The sequence below is a fragment of the Diadema setosum genome, chromosome 7, assembly GCF_964275005.1.
Source record: "Diadema setosum chromosome 7, eeDiaSeto1, whole genome shotgun sequence".
Lineage (NCBI taxonomy): Eukaryota > Metazoa > Echinodermata > Echinoidea > Diadematoida > Diadematidae > Diadema > Diadema setosum.
Window position 1 is genome coordinate 5,922,581 of NC_092691.1, and position 17,208 is coordinate 5,939,788.

The 17,208-nt window shown below is 42.2% G+C and overlaps 1 protein-coding gene across 1 annotated transcript in view; it reads left to right on the forward strand.

Annotated features, from left to right (window-relative positions):
• The window catches only part of LOC140230627 (uncharacterized), a 53,325-nt gene that overhangs the window by 22,968 nt on the left and 13,149 nt on the right, over positions 1-17,208 (forward strand). Inside the window, exons 3-4 of the mRNA XM_072310767.1 lie at positions 1,549-1,796; positions 12,206-12,388. Of these exons, the coding sequence (XP_072166868.1) occupies positions 1,549-1,796; positions 12,206-12,388 (431 nt within the window). The remainder of the gene's footprint in view (positions 1-1,548; positions 1,797-12,205; positions 12,389-17,208) is intronic.

Below are 17,208 nucleotides of genomic sequence, written 5' to 3' on the forward strand. Positions count from 1 at the left end.
TACTAAAATGTCTAAACAACATATTCAAATCACTTTTGGGACGCAAAGATTGTCAGAACTGGTTAAATCTTGATTTAAAAATAGATAAAGTTTCACTCATTTTACATTGCCAACGCATTAGACGAACACGGTGGCTTCGCGGGGTCTACCCCCTCATACGTCAAATCGCATAAGCCAATCAGCTGCCAATTTTGGGGGGCGTTCCCAAATCAGTGAACATTTTGAGCGATTTCTTGTTACTGAGCAATTTTTGGTGGATAAAAACGCCAGAATCGTGTTAGTGAGCTCAAATACCTTCTATATAGCTCCAATGTCCGAGTTAAAAGACTCCCCCTTTAAAACTGGTCTGAAATTTCCACGTAGACTGTACATTGTCCTATTTTGAATCCGTTAAAATACACCCCCTCTTCTCCTACCCTTTATTCGGAAAGATATGCATGTAGACGTCTACAGTTATGCAGTGTATGTGAATAAATAATCAACCATGTGAATAAACATGGGTGAATGAAAATAAACCAGGCCCAATTATGATTAGGAGAGCCAACACCTAGGCTAGGAGCATCGCATCTGCTCTTAGTTTTTTAATCTGTCTTGTGTACATGTAATTTGTCTTTTCTGTAGAAACACAAAATATAACCAATGCACAGACCCTGTCAACATGATAAAAGGAACAAATTAATGTATTTTGTCGGTTTTTGATGAGAGGAAAGATGCAGAGAATTTAAATTTGGGGGAGGAGGGGGAGGGGGGCAGGTTAATCAGATGTGAGTGACTGCTATGAATTTTCAAGTGGGATGTCAAGTATAAGTTGTAGTGTCAACATTCTCCTGATGTCAATTACTACAGTATGTATGTGCAGGTAAACCTAATTGAGGTTGCTGTTTAGGACTTGACCTCCCGAAGGATCACAACCTTGTCGTGGTCGGGTGGGCTTGCGTGTCTCAGTGACCCCTAGAGCTATGCCGGCAGGAGACTATTCTCCTGGCAGGGCCACCCAAGCGGGACAGGTCAAAGGGTAGAGACCAGACGAATTGTGATCCCTGGCCCTCCAGGTTGGGGGTTGGGCACAGGGTTAAAACAACCTTGTCCTGCATGTAAAAAGTAATCTGTTACAGAATAGCAACAAAAGTCAAAACAAAAACCAGGCATAATTTGCCTCCAGTGTACTGACTGGTACCAGGATGATTGACAGTGGTCAAAGCGAAAAGGAAGCCACCGACAGGAATGTGGAGGTTGTGGTCGCCAAATGTAGACTAAGACAGCACTCTACTGGACTCCAGAAGGGAGGAGGAAGAGGGGGAGTCCCAAGAACAAATGGAGAAGGACCATGGAGAGAGAGATAAGAGACCTAAACCACATGTGGGGGACATGACAACGTCTGGCCATGGACAGAAGCGAATGGAGGACTTTTGTTGCTGCTCTACAATTTTACATGCCTATGGCATAATGGACCGTATGTAAGTACATGTACAGTAAGTTGAGGATTTAAGAAAACCAAAACTAGTCATTTATTTTTACCCATCGTAAGGTTTTATCTTTTTGTGGCAGGTTGTGGACATTGGATGCGGGGAGTTGAAGGTGATTCGGCTCCTCAAATTTCATGCATACATCCATGAGCTCGTCGGCATGGACATCGACAAAGAAGTCCTGAGGGGGCACCGGTACCTGATCGAACCCCTCCCAGCTCATTACCTCAAACCTCTACCCCATCCCCTGGTTATCTCCCTCTTACACGGCTCCATCACCAAACCAGACAGCAGGCTCCTAAACTGTGACCTGGCAGTGTGCGTTGAAGTGTGAGTCCAATTCTTTATCAAGTACACATGTATTGCATTTAAGCTGTAATCCTTTCCTGAGGGTTCTTCTTTCACAAAGTTGATGTTTTATGATCTGTTAACACATTGAACTTATTGGATTGTTTGAAAATCCAACATGACCCCATGATATGTTGTCATGTAGTTAAATTACCATTATAATTGTGTTGATTGTATACTTGTAATCTTACATAATTTGTGTAGGGCCTCTGAGAAAAACAGTGTTTTTAGCTACTGAAAAAGCTACCGTACTGAAACAAATCAATTTATTAAAAAAAAAAAAGGAAAAGAAATTTGAAAAAAAAAAATCAGCAGTTATTGTAGGTTATGTAATTTGCAAACTTGTTTGATGTTAACTAACGGAGCTGTATGAAGAACTCCAAATTGTACACTTTAGTTAATACCTACAGGAGTTTACAAGATTTTTGTGGTAAATGTTATGCCTTTACTATCACAAAATCTAGCAGTAAGTACCACCACATTGGTTTATTCTTCACAAAACCATAACCAAGTATGAGGAATGTGGTTATTTACATATTTTTACTGTTTTGAGGCACTCAGTTATTCCATTTTAAAGGAGAATGAAACCAAAATAAACATAATATACATTGTATGGATTGAGTGAATTCAGAAATACTTGTGGAATTGGTGAAAGTTTGTAGGAAAACAGACAATCTGGGGGGGGGGGGAGGCTTTTTCAGATCTTGGTCGTGGATTGTTTTTTTTTTTGTGCCAATAAATTAAGAAATGCAGCTCCAAGACTTCTCATTTTTTGGTGAACATATTCTTTTCAATATCCTCAACAATAATATTAAGCAAAAATTTGGCTTCATACCATTGTTGTAGTTATTTCTGATGTATTTGATTGTTTATTGAATTTCTTATGTATTTCTCTTTTTTTACTTTTTGTTTTTGTTGGGGGTTTTTTCGTCAAAATTTGTCACAGAAACTTTTTAAAGCATAATCAGGCTAAAATAAATCACTATCAGCCATTGAAAATAAAAATATTTGTTTTTATATGAATTCATTGCAAAAACACAATTTACATTGGATTTGTACACAAAATCATGTTTTTGAGCAATTTTTGGGTTGACAAATTTTTTAAAAAGGGGCATGGCTTCAAAACGATATGCCCGGGAGCGACAAATTTGGTCTCAAAAATTGCGCGATACTTGAAAGAAAAAAGTCATAAAATGTCGCGGCGAGAGCATCACGCGTTGCGGAATAATTGCACGAAACGTTGAGGGGGGGGGGGGACCAAAATGCCCCCCGGTGGGAATAGGGTTAAAGTTTTGGTGGCAGGTGCAAACCATCTCTGGATGAGAAGACTACTGTAGTTTTGTTATATCATGTATTTCGAGTTTCCCCAACCCGTTGAGGACAAGTCCTGAGTATACTCGAGCAGGGGTCTAAGGGAAATACGTGTTGTAGCAAAATCAGTCCGTGCTCAAGGGTTAAAGGGAACGCAAACCCAAAGAGCAATGTGGATTGAGTGAAAGCAGCAACATTAGTAGAACACATCAGTGAAAGTTTGAGGAAAATCGGACAATCGATGCAAAAGTTATGAATTTTCAAAATTTTGGTGTTAGAACCGCTGGATGAGGAGACTACTAGAGGTTATGACGTATTAATGGACAACAATACAAAGAAAATATAAAGAAAATTCAACAACAATTTACTTTTCTAGCATTATGAAAGAGCACTTGACTAACCGCTTTCAGAAAGCAGGGGGGAATAATCGCTACCCTTAACCCGTTGAGGACGAGACCCGAGTATACTCGGGCAAGCATCTATGGGAAATGTGTGTTGTAGCAAAATCAAACCGTCCTCAACGGGTTAACATATATGTCAGTATCAAGTTGATGGAATTTGGGATTTTCATGAAAAATGAATTTTTGTGGAATTTTCTTTTTATTTTGTTTATATTGTTGCCCACTCATACATTGTACTTGTTTTTTTTAGTTTTAATGACATGTAAATACTCAAGATTGAGTATTTATGCCAGATTCCTTTTTATATTTTCCCTCTTTTTTTTCTTTTTTTTTTTCAAATTAAATTCCATCACTTTCCTCATAGAATTAAATAGAATTTGATGGCCTTTGCTTGGATGGCTAATTGGTCCACCAATTGTTTGCTGGCAAAATACTTTCTGGCCAGACAAAGAAAAAAATGAAGGCCTCACAAATTTATCCAAAAAATTCAGAGACAAAATATCATTACAAAATACATTGGACCTGCAAACTTTCTGGGCATTAAAACATGCTCATCATACATTTGTAGAGCAAGATAAGTGCAGAGTGGTGCAATGTGCAATCAGCATGAGGTATACTCTTTGATCCACTTCTTTCATATTCCTTAGACTTGGGATATGTACATAAACCGAGAGACACTTGCAGCGCCACTGTTACAGCACATTTTGGTAACTGCACATTTTGGTAATTTACCAAAATGTGCCAATAGTGCACCTATACCTGACGGGATCAACTGTTACCAAAATGTGCAGTTAAAAGTGGATTTGCCTGCACATTTTGGACAATGTGCACGTTTTGGTAACTGAACTAAAAACCCATGGATGGGCTTGAGATTTAGAATACAGTCAAGGATTTAAGGTGATATTGACCTTTGTCCACTGGACTGGCTTTCGCAAAACTTTCTATTTTGTTTCACTCCTACTGTCCTATCAAGTATAATTCTAAGATTCTTAAGAAAAGATTCGTAAAAATCTATAACACTCGTACCATCTTCTTAGATATTAGTGTGGTTTTCACACTCCATATTAAACATATTCCAATTCATATTTTTCATATTCCATGTGACATTTTGATTAACTTCTCTATGTATAAAATTATCTCCCATGTACATGTAACTCAATGAGTACAGGGAAATGATCGCTACCAAATCTGTCTGGAAGAACCTTCCAGTTGCAGTAGCCTCCTGACGACGAGGAAACAATGGATAAATCTAAACACGAGGTTTTTCCTGAATGAGGTTCTAATCTTCTACCGGACCCGTCATTTAAAATGACCAAATCATGTTGTAAAACCAAATCTTTGATTAACTTTCCCTTTTTTGTCTGTTTTACAACTACCCCAAATTCGGTTGTGTGAATTAAAATCTCCCACTATCAAAAGCATGGAAGAGTCTTTTATGTTGGTCAAGAGTAAATCCAGTATTTCCTGGTTCGACCCTTTACATGGGTTGTAAAAATTGACCATTAATGAGATATCTCTCAATGAAATGTAAACAGTTTGCAACTCTATATCCTTAGCCTGACAAATTTTATAATCATAGAATCATGTATATAGATAGCACACCCTCTTTTTGTCCCCGCCGAACGAGTTCGAGCAGGGGACTATGAAACGGGCTCCGTACGTGTGTGTGTCCGTGTGTCCGTCCGTCCGTGTGTCCGTCCGTGTGTCCGTGTGTGCGTCCGTGTGTGATCAAAATCTTCAATTTGCTACTTCTCTGTCATTTATGAGCCAATTTTGATTCTGTTTGCTTTATATGATAGCACTACATGGGAGCTTTGAAACTTCTACACAGAATTTCAGTCGTGACCTTTGACCTTGACCTTTGACCTATATTGTACATTTTGCTACAAAATGCTACTCCTTCGCCATTTCTAACCTGATTTCGATTCCGTTTGCTTTATGTGATGGCACTAGGTGAGGGCTTCAAAACTTCTACACAGAATTTTGACCTTTGACTTCTTTGACCTTTGACCTTGATTTTTTGACCTATATTGTACATTTTGCTACAAAATGCTACTCCTTCGCCATTTCTAACCCGATTTCGATTCCGTTTGCTTTATGTGATGGCACTAGGTGAGGGCTTCAAAACTTCTACACAGAATTTTGACCTTTGACTTCTTTGACCTTTGACCTATATTGTACATTTTGCTACGAAATGCTACTCCTTCGCCATTTCTAACCCGATTTCGATTCCGTTTGCTTTATGTGATAGCACTAGGTGAGGGCTTCAAAACTTCTACACAGAATTTTGACCTTTGTCTTCTTTGACCTTTGACCTTGATTTTTGACCTATTTTGTACATTGGCTACAAAATGCTACTCCTTCGCCATTTCTAACCCAATTTCGATTCCATTTGCTTTATGTGATAGCACTAGGTGAGGGCTTCAAAACTTCTACACAGAATTTTGACCTTTGACTTCTTTGACCTTTGACCTTGATTTTTTACCTATATTGCACATTTTGTTACAAAATGCTACTAACGGCGGGGACATATGTTACGCACCGCGTAATTTCTACTTTTCCTTGTATTTTGGGAGTCTCTGTTATTACTAATACAAAAATAATTTGGTATATTTACAAAATTGTAATCATTAAACCACGTTTCTTGAACACATATCAAATGAAAAATACAATCACATTTACTTAATATATTGAATCAATTCACGTCCATGTCCACTCATCCCCTGCGCATTTCATTGAAGGACAAGGAAGACAGACATTATGTATTAAATCAAGTGTGTTCTTATTCGCCATTTTTAAATACACTGGCTACGACTGCCTTTATTAAAAGGCGAATGTCCTCTTCTGATTTGTCCTGGGTAAGATTCAAAATCAAGGAACAAAGTTTTATTACATCCTCGTCTGATGGTTTTACCAAGAAATTTTCCCCCTTGCAAATTTCTTCCTGGGTACCACTGAAAGGGTGGTTTTCTGTTGGAAAGACTGGTATTTCCTTCTGAATCTGGTTTTGGCTTGGGGGAGTGATCGTCTTGGTTGCGAAGGGGGTTGGGGGTTGTTTATGATTTTCTCTGTCTGGGGGTTGCTCTGATTCTTGTCAGAATCAACTTTTGCCCTATTTTATTCTCTGTTGTGTGGCCAAATCTTTGACAATGATAACACCTGACAATTGGTGGAACAAACTGTTTCACTTGGAATTTTTGGAAACACAAAACTATTTCCTGTGGCAGGGCCATTATACCTTCAAAAGATAGAATTACGCTTCTAGTTGGGATAGATTTTGCTCTTCTTTCACTGAGATCATTTTTCATTGCTCTGCCTTGGCAGCCATATTGGCTTGCCACGAAAAGGTGGGAGATTCAAGCCTAAAGGCCTAAATTATGTTTTAGGGTTAGTGTACACAAAATTTTCTTATAAACACAGTCCAGAAAGTTTACTCACCTCGAAAGCTCCAATTTGTCCGGTAATTACGTCCAATTAGGCATAATCCAAAGACAAAATCACAAATTTCGGGAGAGTGATACTACCAGGACACCATCAACCAACAACCAGCAACAGTAAGTCTCGCCTAGCAGCTGTAGTTTCCTCATCCAGCGGTTCCAACACCAGGAGGGTGGGGGGCAAAAACATGACGCACGCCTATGCAGCTGTATGAGGGCATTGCTATATGAACAGGAATGTAATACACAGTTGTATTGCACTCGGTCATAGATGACTGAGCATGTATAAACCTCTCAAATGAGAAAGAGAACAATATATCTCATCGTCGCCCAGCTAATCCAGTCATGCCTCTCCTGTGTCAGGGCTGCACACTAAACCCCTTTTTATGCCTCCGCCACGAAGTGGTGCCGGAGGAATTATGTTTTCGGGTTGTCCGTACGCACGTCCGTACGTACGGCTGTACGTCTGTCTGCATTCGTTTACACGATAACTTGAGTAATATTGACTGGAATTTTACCAAACTTGGTCCAAGTATACAGTATGATATTGGCAATTACTTGATTAGATTTTGGGTGAAATCAGCCAAAGGTTAACGGTCAAGGTCAAATCATGAAATTGTATTTGTTTACACAATAACTCAAGACTGGATCGAGCAAATTTCACCAAACTTTGTCCGAGGATGATGTATGATGGGACAATTACTTGATTAGTTTTTTAGAGAAATCGGACAGAGGTCAAAGATCAAGGTCAAATCCTAAAATTTATCTGTTTACGTGATAACTCAAAACTGGATAAAGCAGCTTTCACCAAACTTGGTCCAAGGATGATGTATGATGGGGTAATTAGTTGAGTAGATTTTTGTGACATTGGCAAGAGGTCAAAGGTCAAAAGGTCAAGGTCAAATGCTAAAAATGTTGCTATTTCCCCCATACGTGTATCTATGCAATGCCCGAAGGTATTTTCTTGAAACTTAGTGTAGACATGTACTACTGCGTAAAGATTCTCCAGAGAGAGTTGCATGTCATAAGGTCAAAGGTCAAAAGGTCAAAGGTTAGATGAAAAAGTTACAATTTCACTTTTCTCGCAAATGGTTCAATGTACACTGTATTTTCATGGAACTTGGTACATTATGCATGTACTGACTGGCAGGGATTATCTAGGGAACTTAGGGGTCATGAGTCAATAGTCAGGGGGTCTAAGGTCAAGGTCAACTCCTCAAAATTTTACTATTTCCCTCGTATACTAGTATATATGCAATGCCTGCATTATTAGTTTTAAAACTTAATATATACAATCATACATGTATTACCTCTAATGGAAATTTGCTGGGAAATTTCCAGCCAGAAGGTCAAAGGTTAAGGGTCAAAGGCCAGGTTTAAATGCAAAGAAAAAAAATCTATTTTGTACTGTAATTACACTCTTTCTTTCTTCATACCTTGAGAATTACTTATTGCATTAAATTATAAAAGGGTCTGTCAGAAGTCAAGTAAAAATCCTCAATTCCCCAATTCCCCAAATATGTGTACCTGCACTCTTAGACAATTATAGCAAACCCAGTTCAAGGAAAGTGAACATTCAAAATATTTTTAACAAACCTGTCATTTCAATATTTTGCCAGTTATGTGAAACTGTCATCACACATTGTAAAGACATTAATTCTGTACACCTATTGGGAGAATCGTGCATTATGGCGGAGGCATCAGTCGCCATAGCGACATTTCTAGCCTTCTACTGGCCCAACCTGTCTGTCGGACAAGTACACTGTAGGTACCCGGTTTTTCCATAACTGGTAAATTCCTGAAAAGGGTTAAATACTGGTCTAACAGTGTTTTTGACTAGTGGTCAGGGACCGACTGTTGGACCAGCGCCAGTGTGCAGTGTTGCATAATATGTCATTGACATAATTAAATACTAGTTTTAGATCGGTATGATGATGCTAGATTTCACACAGATTGTTGTGAAATGCACAATACACTATTAAAGTGAAAACTAAGTTCTGGTAAGGGTTTGAGAACCCGTCTGGCACCATTTCATATTTGCTTGCAATATATCGAAAGAGTCTACAAAGAAACTTACCTGGCTGACGCGGTTTGCCGGAATGATGAGTCGTTTTGGAGTATTTTGAGAAAAATAAAAGTCGGTAAACCGACTTTTATTCCAGAAGGCTCCAGACTAACTCGGTCTCAGGGAAAACTCGACCCTATTTCAGACAATTTACACACAGTTCGTGATCGCCATGTTCATCAGTAGCCTACTCTATAATACTACGGGCACAGGCCAAACGAGGCCTTACTGAGCAGACAGGAAAGTGTGTGCTAATCCTGTACAAAACAAATGGACAGCGCGCGGTCCTCAAGCCTACTAGCAAAGACGCTTTATAATACTAGTACGCACATCACCTCAGTTGCTGAGACGCGCGGTCTTTGAAGTTTTTGTTGTTGTTTATCAATTGTCTTTGATTGTTTTTAGAGGTGCTTGAGAGGCGCACACTAATTTTGCATGCGCGCCAAAGAGGTTTTTGATGCGCGTGTTGTAACAACTCGGACCATTACTGCGAGTAGCCAGAACGCTACAATGTAGTTTATACAGGCCGCTCCCGTATGCATAGTACTGTACAATCCAGAGGGAAAACCAGTAGCAGTACAACTCATCCCGCCGTCAAGCAAAGCGAGGCCGAGTTATCCCCGAGTCCGAGTCTAGCCTGACCCCGTTCGGGTAAGTTCCGAGACTGAATGTTTTTGGTTAATATATCCCATTTTCGTCCTTACCCATCGAATATCTTGTTATTACAGCGTTATTCCGCACATTTCCTAGGCATACGTTCACATTTTGGAGCAAAATTTGACAACTTTTGCAGGCATACCAGAACTTTGTTTGGGCTTTAACAGATTTTGATGAATCAGCCAAGTGGAAAAAAAAAATCACACTTGGGACTCTGGAAAAAAAAAATCCTAACAGCTGCTTTATCCTGTACATGGGTTTGTGTGGGACAGCATATTGTACATGAGCTTTTTCTTGCAGCAGTATTAAAAAACAAGTAAATTTAAATCCTTTGACATCAACTTCCATTCCTTATAAGCTCTTGTTGAAACATCGGATAGCTTACATCTAATATCTCCTGTGAGCTCACAAGAAAAGGAAAAACACAGTTTGTCAAGTTCTGTTATCTGTTTTTTCTTGCAAAACTGTGTGCAAGATCTACTTTCAAAATGTATTTAATATTTCAGTTCTGTTTCATCTTCACTTGAAATATTATTGTCTGCTTTTCTGTGAATAATCTGGGTGTGATTTAACTTAAAATGTACACTTCTTTGAGGCACATATCAACTAAAAAACAAACAAACATATCCACCTCCTGCTGTTAACACCTTTTTTTTTCTAGCCTACAATTCATGGCGCTTACAATTTCAAGGGCCCAGTGATTATGGTAGGCACTTTATTTCTGCTACATATTGTTGTAACTCTTTATGGTACACAGTGTAAACCCCTGTGGGTCACATTATTATTCTGAGACTGCAATACATGAACACTCTTGGAAAGCATTATGTTTTTTCAAATCTGTGTTGTTTCTTTTTTTTCTTTTTGTTTCTTTTATAATAGAAAAGTTCATGCTAGACATGCTATGAGCAAAGTTGTAGAGAAAATTCTAAGCTTTGCTGTGATGTAAATGTTGTGATAAGGCCTAGTTATTACTCTCTTTTCTTGGAAATGGTCAGCAGCTATATGCTATAATGTATGCCCAGGTGTGAGATGCAAGACTTTTTGCAGACACGTGCACATCTTTAACAGAACATTCAAGAATTTTCTTGAAAAATCCTGATGAAACCCCACTATCTAATCACCACTGAACGCAAGCTATCTGTGTGAGGGATGGTATCGTGACTGAAGCTTTCATTGTACTCTATCATTTGGTGATTTATTGATTGGTTTCGGCGTGTTTGTGCATTTTAGCAAAACATGCAAACTTGGCACGCCGTCAGCTGAGTCGGGCATTCGAATATGGCGCATAAAGAGTTACAAGTTGTTTTTTACTGTCCTATGGGCATGCTTGTAATATGGTCTTCCTGTTATGCACTTGTCAATGTAATGACTCACCCCACTACCCCCGGACATGGGTGCGTCATTTCCTCGTTTGGTCCGTCAAATTTGTGACCTAGGTGTCCGTCATTTTACCAGCTTTGTCCGTCAAATTTTTGACCGAGGGGTGCGTCAAAATCCCATCATTGTCGGTCAAATTTTTGACCGAGGGGTGCGTCATGGTACGTCACTTGGCTATGGAAAATAACACGCATTATTCTGAACCGAGGGGTGCGTCACTTGGCTACAGCCTATGGAAAACTGCACGCATTTTTGCACGCTACCAGTATACCGTATACGCGTACCGCGAGTGAAATTACGGTGAGCGTTTTCCTGCGGCAAGTGAAAATCAAAGTCGGGAAGCATTTTGGAATAAGAGGGAAAAATGCTTGCCAGAATCTGGCAAGCAAACAATTTAAAAGCCACCCTTTCTCCTCACATTTTCTATCCAACAAACCCATGAAATCACGCATACTCAATCTCAAGTCAAACCAGGGACTTGTTTAGGCTGTGCGAATCTCTACGTACGTACAGCGACTGGGCTGTTTATACTCGCGGGAATGCCGTGGCGTGGTGTGTACCTGCGCTGCAGTATGCATCCACCGGACTAGCAATGGCCGCGCACACACAGCGCATCTGCACACATGATTGTGATTGTCGTATGGATGGATTGCATGCACAGAATACATACATGTACTACTGTACGGAATATCGTAGCAGCAGCGTGATGTACGGTGAATGACGGTACGGTGCTTGCAGGGCCAGGGTAAGGGAAACTTGCCGAAACTTTTACAAATTATGCTTACGAACCAAAAGAAAATGAAATTGCTTGAATAAAACGTATGCAAAAATCGTTTCAGTATTTTCGGGGGTGCGTCAAATGTACCGAGGATGTCCGTCAAAAAAGTGACCGAGGTGTTCGTCACTTTCAACGTGTTGTCCGTCAAAAAAAGTGACTGTGGTGTTCGTCACTTGCAGCCTTTTGTCCGTCAAAAAAGTGACTCTGGTGTCCGTCAAAAACCCCGGGTGGTCAGTCAAAAAATGACCATGACGCACCCATGTCCGGGGGTAGTGGGGTGCGTCATTACATTGACAAGTGCATTAGTCTGTAAATTCTAATATTTTTCTCCTTTTTTTTCTGTCCCCTTCCTATTTTTGATGCAGCATTGAACACCTGTATCCAGATGATGTTGCAGAAGCTACCAGGGTCATCTTTGGCTTCATGCAGCCCACAAAGGCAGTCTTCACCACACCCAATTCAGAGTTCAACGTCCTCTTTCCTGGCTTGCAGAAGTTCAGACACCCCGATCACAAGTTTGAGTGGACAAGGAGGGAATTTCAGGCCTGGTAGGGACAGCCAAACCACTCTCAATGAGATTCTTTGATAAAGCAAATAACAAATCGTTGCATTGATATCCAGACCTGAAAAAAGTGAAATGTTTTGAATACATTACTGGATATCATTAAAGGGGTGTAGTAGTAGCGCCCCCTAGCGGTTTTATCCTAACCCCCCTGTCTACACAGGGGAGGTATAAAAGGGATTGCCTGTACGTGCATCCCTCAGTTGTGACCTGGAACCTGATTGAAAGACATACTGACTGAGCTACAAGACAAGTTACAGTTGCAACTCACCAGTAGTGCCGGTAAGTAATACCGTTACTACAACAGTGGCGTCACGGACAATTGTCCTACTTCCTGTGCCATTGTTTTCGTGGACATAGAGCCGCAATTTAAGCTGACTCCGCTGCCGCTATTATTTTCGCCAACAGGCGTTGCACTCCTATACCGCACCGATACGCGAAGGGTGGAGCATATGCGACGGAGCCGAGGCGAGAGCTCTTGGCAGCGCGAGGGAGCTTGGCGGTGTCCACGTTCAACGTTTGTCGATTGTTCCTGTAGTGTAATTTGTTTTGTGCTTGTTTTGTCTAATTGTCTTGGTGTGATCGTTTTCATTGGTAATTTTGTTTGAGGAGGAGTGTGAGCCGATTGTTTGAGTGACAGTGAGTGAATTGTTCGCACCTTGCACTAGACCAGGCCCACCTGTCTTCAGGGAGCCCTAAATTCATTGAAATATCATCTTTTCTGGTTGTTCTAGTTGCAAGTTTGCGTTGTTTTGTTCGTTTGTGTGCCTGTGGTGTTTGCTGAAATTATACCTTGGTGTGATTTCGGTTGGTGAGTACGATTGTCATTGCTTGCGTTGTGCCTTTTTCTTAATCACCGTGGTCCAGGTCCAGATTTCGGTCTGCCCTGTACGGTAATTGCGTGGTAGTCGTCTGCGTGATCTGTTTCTCGTTTTAAATTGTTTCACGTGTTTCGTTCCACACGTGTTCGGTGGCTTGGGTAGGTAGAACTCCCTTGCCCCATTCGTTGTGTGATATCACTGTATTCGTTGCGTGTTGTATTCACGTGTGTATATTTGTGTATCCCGGCTTGGGCGAGTTGAGACTTGCCGGCCATCTCGCGCGATAGCTTTGCCGGATAGCTCGTGTGTGCGGTGTGTATTCACTGCACTCGCTAGCCGTTCTGTCAAAGCTTCCAGTGTATATACAGGCTCTGGCGTGCACAGTTCTCCACGTCCATCGTGTGTAAGGAGGGAGGGTATTTCCCTGCGGTGAGCTGCACGCCTGTTGTGCTGGATACCTTGGTATCGTGCTTTCTGATCTGTGTGTTTTCGTATAGCGAGACTCTTCGTGTTTTTTATTCGTGTTCTCTCTCTCGCGCTCTCTCTTCTCTTCGCACGTAGTGCCCCGCATCGCGGTTTTCTGCGTTCTCTCCCTGTCACGCTGTCGTTCTTTTGCTTCTTGGACTGCGTGGTCTTCTATTCTCGCTGTCATTTCTACACGTGTTTTCCGAGCTGTTCGCACTATATTCTTTTCTCACTGTGTTATCTGTGGAACGTTCGTGTTTTCTTCTGGTCGCGGGAGTCTTTCACCCCGCGATTATTTAGTGGCAGCGGATGTCTCATTTTTCTTTCTTCTCGGAGGGGGAGTTTTTCATTCTCTTCGGGAGGAAGGTGTGCCAGTGGCTTATTTTTGGGAGGCGTTAGCTTCTCTGTTTGCACTATTTTTGCTGGGCGGTATTGTCCAGCACTACTGCATTGTTTTTAATTTTGCTGTGATCATCCGGGGATTGCGTTGCTCCACGTTTTCGCTCCGTTGGCATTGTTGTGTTGCTGACGGACATTGGGGTAAGTAGCATTATACTTTCTTTTCTTCGAATTAGTGTTTCGGCTAGTGGTTTTTAGTTTTTATTTTTATTTTTTGGTCACCGAAGATTTTCCTTTCTTCTTGTCGAGTGCCGTTCCCGATCATTTTGTACTCTGTGTCTGGATTTTACTATTTGTGAATTGGGTTGCCTGGCTGTACTGTCAAGTGCCAGTATCAGTCTGGTCTTCCTGTGTGCGTATTCCGTTTGTCGTTTGCACTACTGCTGGCTATTGCTTACTCGGCCTGAGTTTTTTTTTTTGTTGTTGTTGTTGTGTGAGTGTAGGAGTGTACAGTGATTCTTTTTGGACCAGCTCCCGGTGTCCCTGTGTAGGTAACCGGGTGTGAGTGGTTACTCCATTATCATTATTAATTTTTTTTTTAATTATCTCTGTGTAGTAGGGTATCTACATTTCTCGTTTGGGGTTCGTGGCTTTGGCTATCGCATCCCGCCTGCATTTTTTTTTGTGTGGTGTTTTTACTAGTGCTCACTGCTCACCGGTTGTTTTGCTAGTGCAGTAAAGTTTTGTTTTTAGTTCTGATTCCGTTTTTTTTACCTTATTGTGCCTTGGTCCCTGCTGCTCCCTTTCTTTTTGTGATAAGGGGAGGAGTGGGTAGTGAACAATTGTTACTCCTTTGGACAGCAGATACCAAGCATATCAATTATTAAGTTTGATTTATTGATTCGTAATTTTGGTGATTAAGGGGTAGATATAGTGGTGTATAATTACGGAGTGTGTGTGTACAGTGGTGCTCAACAGTTGCTGGGTATATTGTTGCTTCTAAAATAATCCCAGAGGGTATTGTATTTTATTCGTGTAGCAGTGGGTATACGCATACGATTTTGTTAAATTGTTACGTGTTGGTTTAGGACAGCCATTTAGGCACATTTGTGAAGTGAATAGGTTACTTACGGGGGCGCTAGTCATGGCGATGCCCATTAATTATATATCCCGTAGTGATTTAATACGTCTTGGATTGTCGTCAACCCAAGTCGATGGCATTATGAAGCTCCGGGATGAGCATGGTAATGTCACTCAGGACTTGTTGGAGTCCTCCGACATTCCAGGGGTGGAGGAGCTCATCCCGAAATTTGTGTTTTGCCCACGGTTAGAGCCTGAAGAGTTAACGTTACCTTCAGGCGCCCCTACAGCTGACCATGCTGCGACATCCGGGGGAGGAGTCCAGTCTCGGGGGACTTCCCCATACCCTTATGATGTATATCCTCCCCTCAGGGAGGGACAGCCAGGGAAGACCACTTCTTCCCAGGTCAGTCACGCACGCGCAGCAGTGAATAGTCACCATTCCGTGCAGCGTCGAGTCCCACAAGATATCCGTTGTGGGAAGTCACGCGGGGGTGGTGTTAGCTGTGACACCTCGGCCTCCGACTCCCAAGAATGCGAGGGTGACGGAGGGGGACGAGGGTTTCAGCGACGCGGTACCCCTAAAGGGAGGAGTGGGAATGATAGAGAGTATTCCATGGACAGGGAGAATGCCCACTCCCTACCAAGGGAACGTGCACACTCGCGTACAGCGAGGTGGGATCATAGCGAGGCCCAGTGGGGTAGGCAAGAGGCGCGCCATCCTAGCCCTGTCAGGAGGAGTGAGTTTTCTGACTTCTCCGAGGGTAGGCAGGGAACGGACTCGTCTGACAACTGGAGCTACCAACCCCTCCCAAAGACTGTTTCCTACGATGGAACAGGAAATTGGAGGGCGTTTTACCGCAAATTTGAGGCTTTCGCGAATGCGAGAAACTGGAGCCCGGACCAGCGTTTAGATCAATTATGCTGGTGCCTAGTGGGGAAGGCGAGCAATTTCTTTGAGCTTCTGATGAGTCGCGAACCGGAGTTGAAATACTGCGAAGTCATGTACCGCTTTGCAAAACGGTTTGATCGTCAGGAGCCAGCGGAGGCAGCGCAATTAGAGTTCAGCACTGCTCGTCAAAGCGCGGAGGAATCTCTGTGCGAATGGGCAGATCGTTTGAACGAACTGGGAAGCCGCGCGTTTCCAGAACTCCCCGAGAGAACAGTGCAGCGACAACTGGTACTCCGTCTATGTCAGGGGTGTACTGATAAGGAGGCAGGGTGGTATGCCCTTGACCGACAACCCCTGAATGTAGACGATGCTGTGGAAGCTTTACGGTGGTATCAACACTCCCGTAAGGCAGTGTATGGCAAGGCACGTCAAGCCAAATCCATGACGCTTGATTCAGATAATGAGGGAGAACCTCAAGTCTGTAGGGTGGATAATACCCCCTTCCATTCGGGCCGAGGGGGCACCCCAAGAGGGACGCCCTCTCCCAGTATAGAGCATCGTGTAGCTGACCTAGAAAGGGTGGTGGAAAAACTAGGGAAGAAACTTGATCGCTTAGCATCCATGGAGAACGTATTGGAATCCATGGGGAAGAAGCTAGACACCCTGGCATCTCTTGGGAAAAAGGTAGATGAGTTAGCAGAGGGACAGAACCCCCGCAATGCGGGTGGGTTGTCACCCTCTCTAGGGCAGGGGGAGAGGAGACCTCCCCGTAATCCTGGGGGAGCACCGAGCTCCCCAGGAAGGCAACTTATTTGCTTTCATTGTAGACAGGAAGGACATTTCAAGAAAGATTGTCCCCTCTTAAGAACTGAAAAGAGGGTGTCTTTCTTGGAAACGGATGAGGAGTCAAACTCCTCGGGGTCGGAGGATTAGGCCCTACCCCGACCCACATAAATGCGGGCCCATTTCTGGTAGGAAGCTCTGAGAGTCAGGGAAGTAAGGGGGGTAGTAACCATCCTGAATTTGACCCAGTAATCTCCCTCTTGTCTCAGTACATTGAGGAACGGACCCAAGAGGGAGACACCATGCCCCTCAAGGGAGATAATATTCCAAGGGGTGACAACATAGCCGTTGATATCAGTCCATTAGGGGAGCACACCCCTAAAGAAAATGACGAAGTTGTTGTGTGTAAATTGAGATCTACCTCTA